The sequence below is a fragment of the Colletes latitarsis genome, chromosome 2, assembly GCF_051014445.1.
Source record: "Colletes latitarsis isolate SP2378_abdomen chromosome 2, iyColLati1, whole genome shotgun sequence".
NCBI classification, from domain to species: domain Eukaryota; kingdom Metazoa; phylum Arthropoda; class Insecta; order Hymenoptera; family Colletidae; genus Colletes; species Colletes latitarsis.
In genome coordinates this window covers 23,354,157-23,368,298 of record NC_135135.1, presented here as the reverse complement: position 1 = coordinate 23,368,298, position 14,142 = coordinate 23,354,157, and the positions used below count along the sequence as shown (strand labels likewise).

The 14,142-nt window shown below is 49.1% G+C and overlaps 2 protein-coding genes across 3 annotated transcripts in view; one reads left to right on the top strand and one right to left on the bottom strand.

The window, feature by feature from the left end:
* The window catches only part of LOC143350497 (uncharacterized), a 224,327-nt gene extending 221,801 nt beyond the window's left edge, over positions 1-2,526 (top strand). The window contains exon 7 of one of the 2 annotated variants that reach the window (XM_076782625.1): positions 2,118-2,526. In XM_076782625.1, the coding sequence (XP_076638740.1) occupies positions 2,118-2,428 (311 nt within the window). In that variant the 3' untranslated portion in view covers positions 2,429-2,526. The remainder of the gene's footprint in view (positions 1-2,117) is intronic. The other variant, XM_076782626.1, reaches the window with a different exon arrangement.
* LOC143350465 (uncharacterized) overlaps positions 1-14,142 on the bottom strand; it is a 33,483-nt gene that overhangs the window by 6,848 nt on the left and 12,493 nt on the right. Inside the window, exon 2 of the mRNA XM_076782623.1 lies at positions 13,782-13,859. Within this exon, the coding sequence (XP_076638738.1) occupies positions 13,782-13,859 (78 nt within the window). The remainder of the gene's footprint in view (positions 1-13,781; positions 13,860-14,142) is intronic.

Below are 14,142 nucleotides of genomic sequence, written 5' to 3'. Positions count from 1 at the left end.
TTACGTCCCTCGCGGGGAACGACGAGGACGTCGCGATGTCGCGACGGAGAGAACGCACGAATCACCTGTCGGGCGATTCTATAGAAACGGTGTGAAAAGGAGGCAGCTACGAAATTTTAGGCGCTTTTGAAGGAACCGTTCGGAGCCGCGTGAAAAATAGCGTTCTCCTTTGATGGGAAGAGGATAAGTGACTTTCGAGCGAACGTTGAATGAGGTCTCCGTGGGTACGATTCTTTTCAATTTACGAAACGAGCAAAGAGACAAACGAGATAGGGAAGGAAGTGAATTTCTGACGAAAGTACCCGTACGAAGACAGTATTAATAGAGGCAAAGATTGTTATTTTTTCCACGTCACGTAACGACGAGAATTCTAATTTGTCTCGAGGAAACAGTCCGTGGAGTTCTTTAGTATGTAAACCGATAAACAACAAGAACCAGACAGGGGGAATTATGTCTCTGGATAATTCAAGAGAATACGATCAATATCAAGGTTAAAAACACTATCGTATTTACTACGTCGAAAACTACGTTTCGTGTCCGCAGAATGTCCAATTCATACGGCAAACTTTATCCTTCGACACCGGGAGCCCGGTAGCATTCAAATGACCAAAGTTCCCTGTCAGTTTCGACCATTCTATTTTCGAGACACGAAATTTATACCTGTACTCGAAAACAAATAGGAAATTGCACCGAGGACGATTCAAATTGATAGTGCATCTGGTTTTCGTAAAACAAAATTATGAACGCGACGTTAATAGATACGTCGCTCCGGTGATTTCGATGCGTGGGCACTGCTGTCCAGACTCGGAGTACTAAACCGTCTAGAGGTCGTAAATTTAATCCGATAAAGAAACAAACGCGCGTAAAATTCGTTTGAATTGTATTTCAATAGACCCATGACACTTTCAAACGTTTTACGATTCAACGATCGGTCGAAATCCATTCGACGAAACTTTTCTCGCGTTACGAGGGAGCCAATGCGGTTAAAGAACACTCGTTCTCGATCCTTAATTTCGATAATTCTACGGTAAATAGTGTCACGACCGAAACGGAGTTCGGTTCAAAAATCAGAACGACGAATCATCGTTGACCGAGAGCAACGAAAAAAAAAAAAACACGTATCGATGCGTCAGCCGACGACGAGCACCCGACTCCCCCGTCGCCGGTCCCTCGAAACGCGTGACTTCGACGCACCAGAGTGTGACCCTGATACTCCGCTCGATTCAGGCTCGACGATATTCGCGGAACGCGCGTCGTCATTCTCGTTCCGACGAATCGCTCGCGTTTCCTTCCTCCGCGACTTTCCCAGCGCGGATGACTCGTCCTGGCACTACGTGGTACCACCTGCTCCCTGCTCGCGTTAATGATCGGTCACGCTATTTTCGCGACCTCCCTCCCCACCTCCATTTTCCAGACGCGTCGCGACGCCGCGCCGTCAACACGGGAGAGCGAATCGCTAACGAGCCGTTCCTCGTAATGACTTATCTAGATCTGCGTCTATTTCTAGCCGTCTCTGTCGGCCGCCGAGCGAGAATAGCACGTTCCCGACCGCGCGACTTTATTCCGTTTTCTCGATCGGCATGACTGACTCCGCGGTATGATCGTTATTTATCCGACTGATTCCTCGCCGGCGGGTTTCCCTTTTCCGTGTATCGCAGGGTAGACCGAACGATTCTGGGTTAACGGGAAAGTGCTGTCATGGACAGGGCCTCTCCGACGTCGTAGGTAGAGTCGTTCAACCCCTACAGGCCCAGTCTCGGATATATATCGATGAAAGAACTCTTGTTGAACGAGTAATATCTTTGGGGAACAATATTATTGCGTCTCGTATCTGAGGTCTAATCGACTGAACCTATGGAAACGCCTGAAGTTCTAGTTTGTAGTAAATAACAACACCAATTGAGACCAGAGACAATGGCTCCAGTGATCTACTTTGCGATAGAGTCTGACGTAAGTAGAATATGGACGGTGTCAGACACTCAACTGCCTAGCTTAACGAGACGCAATGTTTTCCAGGACCGATCTTTCGTTCACTCTGCGATACGTGCGTTGCCCCAGTGGGGAAATTCCATCATACGCTGTCTCTTGCCTTTCTAAACTGAAAAATAATGCTTCAGGAAGATTGTTTCTCGTACTGGACCAAGAGTTCGCGTCCAGCTTGGCGAGGAAAGGATTTTTGGCGGCGATCCAAAGGAACGCTGCTGAAACGGGATCGCTGAAAACCGACGGATCGCCTGACGTCATACTACCACGAAGACCTTGGCTGACTCGCGCTCTGCATGCCGAACGCACGGGACCCGAACCACTCTCGTTTTCGTTTCGATTTCCAACCGCTGCTACGTGCTGTTCTCATAGAAACATAGTGACTTTTAACCCTCCCAAGATACATGCCGAGCCGCTCAACTATCACAACTTTATTATAGATTAAGTTATTCTATTTCGAAGATGACTACACAATTATATTTATTACTATTGTAATGGTGAACAGTATAAAATAAAGATCTATTTAAATCTATTTAAAAGAAATTTTAATTAGACGGAAGGGAGTTGGACCGTCGAGACTGTCTCCGGGCGTATATCGGTGAATTTCAGGAGTCGCGGAGACTTGAATGCCTCGTCAAGCGAGTTCGCGCGGTTTAACGCACTTTTATGACGCCGGGATGCTTCCATGTCCTACGGTGTATAGCGGCGATTGAATTGCAGATCGCGCGACGACAGTTCCTAACTGCAGGAACAATGAACGACGGTCATTGTATGCTGATTCTACGTCGCGATTTTGTATGTCCGTTTCTCCAATGCTACGCGCGACGGAACCAAGTTTAACGGTCGCTGTGAAATCGATTTCAGTCCGTTTCTCCGTGGAAACGAACTTCGTTGGCACGGCGACAGACATTTTTCATATTTGCTTTGAGATACACTTATAAACGCAACTATTCTACGAGAGTGTCCTTTTTAACACGATAAACCACGCCATTTACAATCCTTAGTTCCCGTAAAAACCATCGTGTCTAAAGCAATACCACGGAATCGCGATTAGCACCGCTAGTTGTGTGGCTCGTTCCTGTCGCGTTGGGACCGCGTAATTTGTACGAGTACGACTCGTGTTTGACCCGTTGAATGGAGAGTCCCCGACTCGATATTATAAGGCAAGGGGTTATACCGGATTCCTCTTCTGTCGACGACGCAAATTATTATCGAGAAGCGTATTCGCGCCGGTTCGAAGCGGCTTGGACCAAACGGCTGCGTTCTCGATCAGGAAGTCATCGATCTTCCCGCGACGGGACGAGCCCGTGTTTCAGCCGCCGTCCACGAAAGCCCGCGGTTTACGGTCGCGGGCAGGATCGTACGTCAGCGATTTTTCCCAGCGACCCGATATGGTCGCGGGGAATTTGTCTGCGCGCGAGCGATTTGCTTGCATTAGTCGGTTCGGTTCGTCTAGCGGGCAAGTCGGGACGACGTGCAACGGACCGCGTGTGTTCCCTGGATCCGGACGATAGCCCGCCATGCGAGGATTGATGCGCCGACGAGAGGATTCACGCTCAACGAGGAAAGAAGCACCGACGCCACGCGGATATGCGCGTCTCGGACTCCCGGAAAAAGGACAATGCCGGCCGCCTGTCGCCATTCCGAGACCAACTTCTGCTCACGCGACGAAATAACGATCGATCGACATTGTCACGCGACCGATAATATCTCATTGCGAATTATATTTCTGTAATTGCACGCACTAGCTTGACAGGGGGAATTTATACTCGTTATATTTCAGATTTGCGTTACGTAATTCAGAGCGATCGCGAATTACTTCCTATTTTCGGTTCGGAGATAATGAATGGCCCCTTGGGAAACGCTAGAAAGTTTTACTCCCCGATAACGAGTGCAAAATTCTCGAGTGGACACCTAATGTAAGGCCTTCGCGCCGACACGTGAGAACAGCGACGGACAAGAAGAAACTGCCCGGATCGATCGACAGATACTCGGGAGTTATTTCTTAAGCTCGGTGTTATCGGGCTGCGAGAAAACGCTGCCGCGATTGGAAAAGTTATGGTCGGGGTCCGCGGAGTCGCGCATTTCACTCTATTCGCCGGTATCCTTTTCCTCCGGGGCTATCGAGCGGTCGAATCCGGTGCCAGGACGATCGAGGATGGATAAATGGATAGATAAATCATTTGCCGCGTGCTCCGAGACGAGACCTTTAACTAGCGAAACTATTCGGTCGGATGGTGAAGTCAGGGTCGTGAAAATGTTATTTAAAAATGGTGTTGAAAGCTAGTTTGGTCTCCAGAGATCGAACGAGAGCGAGAAAACGTGCTCGGAAGTAGGATGGTTCTTAAATCGGTCGACGGTAGGTAGCATTCTTTAATTAAATTATCGCGAATCTTATAGTACGAGTCTATTTAAAGTTATGGAATTTATAAATATTATTTCTTAGCGATTTAAAAATAAAATTTCGTTTTCGTGGACAATTTGAGAGGATTGGTCTGGCAGTCATCGCGTTAATCTTAAATATAGCGTTAATAACGAAATAGTCCGGGGTCTTTTGGATGGTTTAGAGTAAAACGGGACCGAGAATGAAAGCGAAATCGTGGTCGATGGTTGGAGTTTCACCGCGGTCGGATCGGGATTGCGCCGCGGTGGAAACGCGGACCGTTCGCCGGGTCGCGGAAAAGTCTCCTTCGCCCCGAAAAGGGTAAAGCCGCGAGAGCGCGGGAGAGAGTTCTGGGAGGTTCGATCGTTGCACGAGGATCAGCGTGATCGATCGCACGGGACCGGTGATTTATTCGTTGCGTGCGCCGGGAAAATGTCTTGCCGCGTGGATGTCGCTGCGCAAAGGCCGCGCATACCATTATCTATCCCGGCGATTCGCGAGATGGATTTAATTGCTCGATCATATTCAGAGAGGGCGAGAGGCCGGCAGGGATGCGCGGGGGAAATGTCGAACGATCGACAGAGCCTGGTTTCGCAACCGGTCGATAAATTGTTCGGCTCTCGGCCGGCTGCCGTCGATTGTTTATCGAATCGCTACCGAACTGTTGCTTAATCGAGGCGTAATCTGCGATCGTTCTCTGCCTACGTACTCTATTATGTCCCCCGGCGAAAAGAACGCGGGGATCAAATTTCGCGCCGCGAGCTGGACGCGCGAAGGTGGCGACGACAATCGCGTCAACGCGACGGAATGTCGTCTTATTTGTTCTCGGGAAAGACGCCGGGACACCGTCGACAATAACACAGCGCGTTCGAAGATCACAAATAAATCATGAATCACGGGCAAACTTCAGAATGTAAATAACTACGTGTACTGAAACGAGTGTATCTTCGATCAAAATCTTCGTAACTCGACGTTCGAGTAAAAAGTAGCGAATAAATATGATTCTATTAAAAGGCACGGCGATGTTCGGCAAACGAAATACGCTGCTTTCACTTTTCAGAAGCGGAGATAAAGCATGGCGGAATACCAGCAAGGTGGAACGCTAATTTTCAACAGTCCGTCGATGCCAGGAGCCGACGATAACGTGTCGCGATACGGACGGCCAATCTCGAGAAAACAATGCGGAGTTTCCTCGTTACACGAGAAGCTAGCACGAGGAACGAGCGTTTCTAGCGACCTTACTCAATCCGAAAGATCATCCACGATGCACGCCACCGTCTCGTGTAGCGTCTATGGGATTCGCGGAGGCAACGATGGGTCACGTGAATCCGATTCCAGCGTGATAATCGTTCGACGAACGCTTTCCACGGCTGCCTAGCGTTCGATATTTCATCCGTGCCCGGTTCGCGTGACTAAGAGAGCCACAGCCACCTCGTTTGCGAACCAGGAACGACGATTGTCTCGCGGACAGACAGACAGATTTAGCAGACAACGGGTCGCCGCCAACGTAGACGCGTCGCAACCCCGACGCCGTTTATTTACGAGGCTGCGACCGGCAGACGTTTGACCCTACTCGTTTCCGGTGAAAGCCCCAACGTCATAACGCTCAATTTTGCAACCGCGCTGCGACAACTTCCAAATATTTCCTTTCAAATTTATTGGGAGGTCGCATCCCCAATATACTGGCACTTTGCAAAAATCTTGATCTCATTATCGTATCTCCTCATTTAAGCTCGTACGTAGGCGATTAAAATTGATTCTCAAGATGGAATATTGGAGAAAATAAATGTTATCTATTATATCTTGTGCTGTAGATATAAGAGAATAGAGATAGTTGAATTGTTTATCCACAATCACGTTCTGCAAACAAGCAACAATATCAGATCGTGCTAGCCAGTTCTAGCAGATATGGTGCTATTTGAAACACACAAGAGACTTCTCCAGATTATTTTCTTACGAAGAAAGGACAGAACTGGGAATAAAATTGTTAAGCCTCGTAATTCTTGGCGAAGAAAATCTTAAATTTCAATGCCTACAAGGTTAAGAAACCGCGAATTTGATCGGTATTGCTGGCTAAAGTTGACGCATATCGCGGGTCGTTCAACTCGTGTTCTAAGCAATCGTTAGAAATCGCCAGTGCATTCGACGAGATAACCTTCAGGATTCTTTAACACCTTCACCTTAAGTAAAGCTGTTTTCGCACGCACCTGCCGTAGAAATCTTGGTGCGCGTCTCTAAAAATAGAGACGGTGTTTCGCGCGACGAAGCTATTTAGGACGCAGTTCGGGTGCCATTCACTCGTTTCGTAATAGCATTCGTGGATCCCACCCGGTGGTCCAAAGAGTCTCGTCCGTTTGCTCACGAAATTATCAAGAAATCTCTCGAATGTTTGATCAAAGAAATCACCATAAAGCGAGGCCAGGAGTTTCACGGAGGATTTCGTGCGGTTTCTGTCGACGTCGCGCCATGCAAATGCGACCATGAAACGCGCGATCGCTCGTCCGTGGCGTATTCAAGCAGGCGACCCGAAAACTCGGGACGATTTCACGCGCAACTCATTACACGGTGCTCCTGGTCCCGGAGGATTGTCGTCTCGGACGATTCCCCTTTGAGGCCGCAGAAGCTCGCGTCAAAAGTCTTTTCAGGCCCTCTTTCCGCGACGAATCGGACGCGTCCCGTTGGGCTTCCAAGCGCGAAGGAGCTCTTTCGCGAGGATTCGCAGGTTGCGTAAATCCGGCGACTCTACGTTTGCGCAAGTTCGATCGTTCTGAAAAGATCGACCGCGGACGTGAGCTCGAACGTCGCGGTGCCCACCGACGACGCGTCCCATGAATGCTAAACGAGCATCCTCAAGAGCGCGACGTCTGTGGCAAGAGCGACGCGATCGGGCGTGAACTGGGCCATCCTCGATCCACGATTCCTTCGTGCTCGAGTTTTTCTAACGATCGGTTTCCTGGCGACGACGCGCGCAAGATCGAACCTCGTCGCGCGGAAATCAAATTTTTCCGAATCCCAATTTGCGAAACGGCCGTAAATTACGGCACGCGTTAAATTATGTCACGGATATTGCGACTTCAGCGGAGGACTCGAGAGGCGGACGCGCCGTTTCGTGCCTGGACGTCGAATCGATAGATCGCGATTTATTGGCTCGTAAAAGGAGCGTAAAGCGGACGTCGCCGCGATTTGGCCCACATACGAGCAAGGTGCCTGTCGTGCGTTTCCGCGCTTAGCCCGTGCACCCTGACCGCTCGTAAATCCCAACTTTATGCGACGCGTTGCGGTTCGCGGTTTCCTCCCTGTCTCGCGTTTTACGCGCCTCGAGGTTAAGCATCGACGCGGTCAGGCGTCGCTTCCGTCGTACGGCTATTCGCTCGCTGATTTTATATTCCACTATCGATAATGTGGAGAAACGGGCTACGGAAACACGCTCCTTTTCTAATGAAAATATTAGATATACTTAAGCGCAGAATAATATCTAGACTTTTTGACGAGTCGTCCACTCTTGGGGAAGGACCCGTTGAAACGTTAAAAGAAATAAATTTGGGTAGGATTACTAAGGCAAATTTCGAGTAGTTTACAATTATGTGGAATGAAAGCTTTTGGTCTCGTAATGATTTTTACGGTTTCGTTAAATGGCCGGGAAATTAAGGGACGCAATCGCAAGGAGGAAGAGTCTGAGATTCTCGTCGTGTGTTAACACGCGCCTGCTTATTGCCGACCTAACGTCGGCTTTATGAGAGAGCTAATTGTGCCGGCGGAGATATCGTCCGTAGATTGGCTCTATAATCGAGTTTACGGCGCTGTTGCGGCGAGTGCGCGTTCGATGCAAAGTGCTCGCGGGCCCGGGGGATTCCGTGTCACCTGCGTTCGACTCACGAGTTCGCGAGGTCGATCCCACCGAGCTCACGAGCAGGCCGTGCATCTTCCGGCGGCGTTTTGGTGTCGACGGCAACGAGATACCGAGCCGCTACTAACCGAACCACCGAGGAAATAGGTTGGCTCACGCCGCGAGTCCGGTTTCCTTTATTTATTTATGGATTACCCGCTGCAAATTGGCCCCCGCTTGGTGAAATTGGGATACGCGACACCGACAGGTCAGTGAATTTACTAGAAGGAAACGAGGAAATTAGAATCGATCTAATAGATGTACAATTCCAGTCGTATTCGTACACTGGTAATGGCGACTCACTATAAATGGGGGAGGAAATTTGAATTGAGTCCTTTCTGAAACTGGTACGAGTCCATTCTCTCATACCTCGAGATATCTAAGGGTTTGTATTTGTATAAATTAAGAATTATATCAACGATGGAGCACCATTTGGCAGAGTGCAGGAGAAAACACGTATTATTGATTTGAATATCATTTCATATTACTGTAACGTTAAAAAAAAATGAATAAAAATTTCCAGAGCGCAATTAAAAACGGGGATTTCGCAAATCGATCGACGATACAATTGCAATGGCTTCTGGTTCGTCGAAACTCGCCCCGGCGTTCCAGGTTTTGCGTAACCGCTCGAGTTGGCGCGGAATCGTTACGATTTGCGGACGAGTTCGGTGTGTGCTCGTACAAAATACGGGAACGTGACAGTGTTCCGTCCAAGGGACTCTCGCGCCGGCAGTCGATATATTCAGTCGCGGGTCTCTCTCGGCACCGGTGGACACTCCCAGCGAAGCAATAAAGCACCGTGGCAAAAAAACGAACCGGTCGACTAATCTGTCGATCGTGACGGGAAACGCTAATCGCGCGTCGCGAAATCGTCCGTCGCTGTAGAAATCGTCCAGGCCACCTAAACGGCTTCTGGTGCTGTGCCATTGTGCTCGTCGGGCTCCCCCTCTCACTGTCACTTTTATCCCGCTTCGAAAGAAGAAGTATTCCCTTTGCATGTACGTGCCCCGCTGCGTTGCATAAAGCGTTCTGGTAATCCACTTCGATATTCTTGTGCTCTCTTGTGACGCAACCGCGCGCGCCAGTCCACACCGAGCATAATCTCCGGGAAATACCGATAGCTCCGGGGGGAAATCAAACTCTACGCGCAAAATCTATATTCCGATCCTTAAATTGCTTCCGTGTGTAATTGCCAACGTTGTCTTTGTTAGCGTTTGAATTTGGACTGGTGTGAATTGCCGGAAAACTCGACAGTTCCATCGAGGCTAAGTGCCTTTTCGGATTCACCCGCCGGAAGCAGCGTGGATTCCAGGCTGAGGTCGCTCAACGAGCACAACAGGACGGTCCCGGCTCGAAAGGGTCGCTCGAAAACCGACTCTCCGACGCTCGCTTTGTCGCGCGTCCTCGATCCGTCCTCGTTTTCTCGCGATGAATAACACCGAAGGTCTTCGTGAATCGCTCGGCAATTTCACGGCGCGTCGACAGAATGGGCGACGGTTGCCGAAAAGTTCTCGCGATGTCGGTCGCCTGCATAATCGACCCAGGGGAAAACAATGGTACGACGATTTGCATCGTAACGCGTCGCGAATCCGCGAAATCCACCCGACCTGGGACCATAACGAGCAGCACACTGGGTCTTCCCATACGGATACGAATTTCGAATCGCGTCTTTAGATTGATTTCTAATCCGTCGAATTGAAAACATTGATTTTCTTTAGCCTAGATTTTTAAGAATGCGTTGAAAAGCTGTATCAAAGTGTTTTCTAAACAGGTCACTGGTACTCGATGGACCAATAACGAAACGCAACGCGCAACGGGTCTCGATCGGCCTTCGAACCGGGTCCGGTTCTCGTTTATTTTGCCAACGGGTCGACGTGGAATTCGGACACCAGCGGGAGATGTACCACAAAGTAGGGGCAGAGGTCTGAATTCCTAGATATAGCATTGGACTTCTATTTTTAGACACTCCGGGGAATTTCTCGAGCTATTCGTATCATCGATATCGCGCGTAATATACGGCCTTTCGGAACTATAAATACAAACTGGTTTGGAAAAATAACTCGCGAAACGGGACAAAAAATGCCACGCAGAACCTGCGAAGAAATCGTTTTCGGTTCATCTGTCCGAGAATTGCTTGGGAGTATTCTCACGAATGCACCGCTTGCGTTAACGACGTTTATCCTCTCCTGCAATCTTGGCAACAAAATATGCGAAGTTGTAAACAACGTTAGTCACGGTATAGTTTTTCTTGGAAAAACTTGAGAGACCGCTTAGCGCATTATGATCGAGTACATATAGGAATAGTTTCATATGAAAAAGTAAGAATAAAAATCAAGATTTATGTTTGACAATAAAAATAAATACTGTTGCCATCGTTACGCGTTCCCCGTTGGCGCTTGGATAAAGCAATAAAGGATGCACCAAGAAAGGAAAGAAAGTCGACGCGAGTTAAGGTCCACGATAAACGCGTAACGCTTCCCGAAAATTTCGCAGAGGAAACAAAAAACGATCGCGTTGTCACGGAATTCTTTCTTAGATCGTCGATCGGTCCAGGTCCCATCGAGGCTGAGGACCGGATCACGCGTTGTCTTTCGTACATCTGGAGAACGTCGTGCCACCAAAAATGGAAGAAGCCCGATGGAAAAGGGGAGCCGAGGGGCGGCAGAGGGGAGTGCTCGTCTCCGATGTTACGCGGGGAATTCAAGGCAGTCGTTAGTATGCTAATGAGTGTCCCTCGTTTCTCGGTTCGCTCCCGTAATGCACGGCCCGGTAAATTATTTCAAATATTTCCCGAACGTCCACGGACCCGGGTCCCCCTCTCGGATCCGGACTGCTCTCTAACTCCGTGAGAATGGAGGGCCTCCACGGCGCCACGAAAGAGTTCTATGTCGAAATTAAATGTAAATAAAAGAACGCGGACAGACGTGTTTACGAAGGATCCGTTCGAGCTCGTTTCGACCGCGTCAAGGCTTGACCCTCTGCTCGTCTCTCGCTCGAATTTAAAAAGGAACTACTCGAACGCAAAGTTCAAAAGCATTGGGTACACATATTACGTATTCGAAGCTGTATTTTCTTTCGAGCGTGGCGAGGGGCATTGTCTCGAGAAATATAATACACTGGGTCGAACGAATCGATGGCTTCAGGGAACTTTTTGCGATATGTTTGTTAAGCAGCGTCACTCCGTGGAGACTTTCTTTGTTCTCTGGGGGGGAATTATCGATCGTCGAAATAGAAATTCTCGAGTTGCCACGAGACTATTTCCAAGGATGCACGAATTGCATCACGGCGCGTGTTACGAGTGGAGAGCTGTACCGGGATTTTTTTCAACCGGGGAAAAGTAACCGTTAGCATCGAGAATCGTACATCTCCCTATTCCCGGGACTTTTTTCTCGCCCCTGATCTGGCATCGATCAAGCTGTTCCCCGGCGCGAGGCGAGCCGCGGGGTCGAACGCACGCGAAAATTTCTCATACGAATTGAATGTTTAATTAATGATCGCGGATCGCCGGCGACGGGGTCGGGGATGAAAGACGATACGCCTGGCCAGGGGAATTAATATTATCATCGTGCCGTGTACGACGCTTCGCCGGCGTAACTATGTGCTCGGGAGGTTGAGAGAGCCCGTAACGTTGCTCTCACGGCGTTTCGATGTTATCGCGGGATATATAACGGCGCCATCGGGCACTGATATCGAGAACCGCACGAAAGTCCAGAGGTGAGAATTAAAGGCGCTCGACCCGACGACCGATCTTTCATGCTACACTGACGCGCGCCAGAGCTTCCTCAGCTGCTTGAAAAATCGTCCGTCTCTCGAGGAACAACTCCCAGCTGAGAAGAGGAACGCCGAAAGTCGCGAAGAAAATTCGATAAATAGAAATAGAAATTAGGTAGAGAAAAAGGTAAGGAACATTGAGGAAGGAGCAGGTCGTGTACCGATGCTTTCGAAGCCAGCACTGATGTACGCACATAAATCTGTATCGGATCTCGGCCGTATTTTCCCCCGTCCGAGCGATCCTAGTCCCACAAAGAGAGAGTCTAATTTACCTAAAACGCGTTATCTGGTGGCTCGGTCTCCGGGAAACCAAACGCACGCGGCACAACAGAGACAGCCACGGCCCGTTGTTGCCTTAATGAGGTCCAATTACTATCGGATGGGTCACTTAGTATGCGGTACCGATATTCCACGGTGCACCACATTAGTGGGACGAGAGACGAGAGCAAGGGTCAACACCCTTTGGCCAACTAAACGCGGCCTAACGAGACTCCGATCCTCCTGTCGTTCGAGGCTCTACGCGTTCCCGCGGCGAGCACGTGCGCCGCGGAATCCACCGATTGAATATTATTTGCGTCCTTATCGATCGCTGTGCCAGGAGAACGTCGAAGGACATCGCGATGAAAGCGCGATTCCCTCTAGATGGGCCTCCGTTGCCTCTCGAGCGCTCAGACCTATCGATCCGGCCGTGGATTTTCGGTCCTCGCGAATTTCGACTAGATTTTAGAGCAATTACCACAGGTATTATTTTAAAAAATCTGCTGAAAATTAACTTGACTCTGTCGAACTGCTCTCCAACGGTTTATCCATAATATATTATTCATGCAATTGGTTAACTTTCCTTTCTTTCGATAGAGAACTATACCAAAACCTAATTTGTGCTTTCGAAAGACGAAGAAACGCTTGTTCATCGACGAATAGAGCGGAGAACCGAAACTTCCCAGGCCCGGTTCGCGCGTCACAGTTTCTACGACGATCGCGTCGCCGACGAAACCGTCCTCGAAGGAGGACGATCCGAGATAATCGATTCGTCGCGCTCGATTCTCTCGTCCACTTACGGATTCGCGTCGGGCGAGCGTTTTTTCCCCGGACATCCCGCTCTCCGGTCCATCAGGATCGGACTTTCTCACCTTCTTCATCGATGGCTCGACGCGTACGTGCTCGTCGTCCTTTCTCGCAATTCGTCACGGCTTATTAACCTTCCCTTTTCTTTAAACTGGAGTGGACGCGTTGCGGCACCGCTTTAAAGCGACGCCGGAGACCGCGGATCGCGTTCACTTCGATTTTCTGCCGGTGATTTCGACGCGTGGAAAGCGACGCGCGCGCGCCGTGACTCCGTCTTACTTAATTCTTCCTTAACTACTTTCGCGTGGACCGTGTAGCGTGCGAAATTAGGAACAATTTTATTCGGGCAATATATAATCAATGAGACGTAGCAATTCATTCGATTGTGAAATAATTCGTTTTCATCGGAACTCATCGAAAAGTATATTGCAAAGAAGTAGAATATCATACTTTGGTAAATTTATTTAAAAAATCTTAGCCGCGTCGTAATTCTCCCACCCAAACTCCATCCGTTATCTAATCTTACACTATTTTACGCATGGAAAATTACTCAAATGACAAATAAAAATTTCAGACTTCTAGCTTCCACCGGAGGCTAAGCTTTGAACGTCGATTTAAAAAATTTTCCAAAGTTAAACGATGTTTAAGGAGGTGAAATGGTGTACGAGAAGGCTGATTAAACGGATTCCTTACCTTGCAACCCTCGCACGTGAACGCTCCGAAATGAAAACCGGCCGCCGGCTCGCCGCAGACCTTGCACTGTTGGTTCATCTGCAATTATAGAAATTATGTTATTCGAAGGATAATGGCGCGTCAGTCAGCTCCGACTCATCCTTGGAAAGATAAAGACACGAGACCCGGCGCGGAGTAGGAGGGGGTGACGAACCGGTTCTCCGCGTTCGCTTCGATTTTTATTCCTCCCACAATACCTTACGGGACGTTCGAATGTTATTTGGATTACCGGGAAGAGGAGCTTGAAAAATTATTCCCCGGTTTCTTTACGACCATTATCGCCCCTGACACGGTTCACCGGCGTGCACTAATGCTTCAGGCA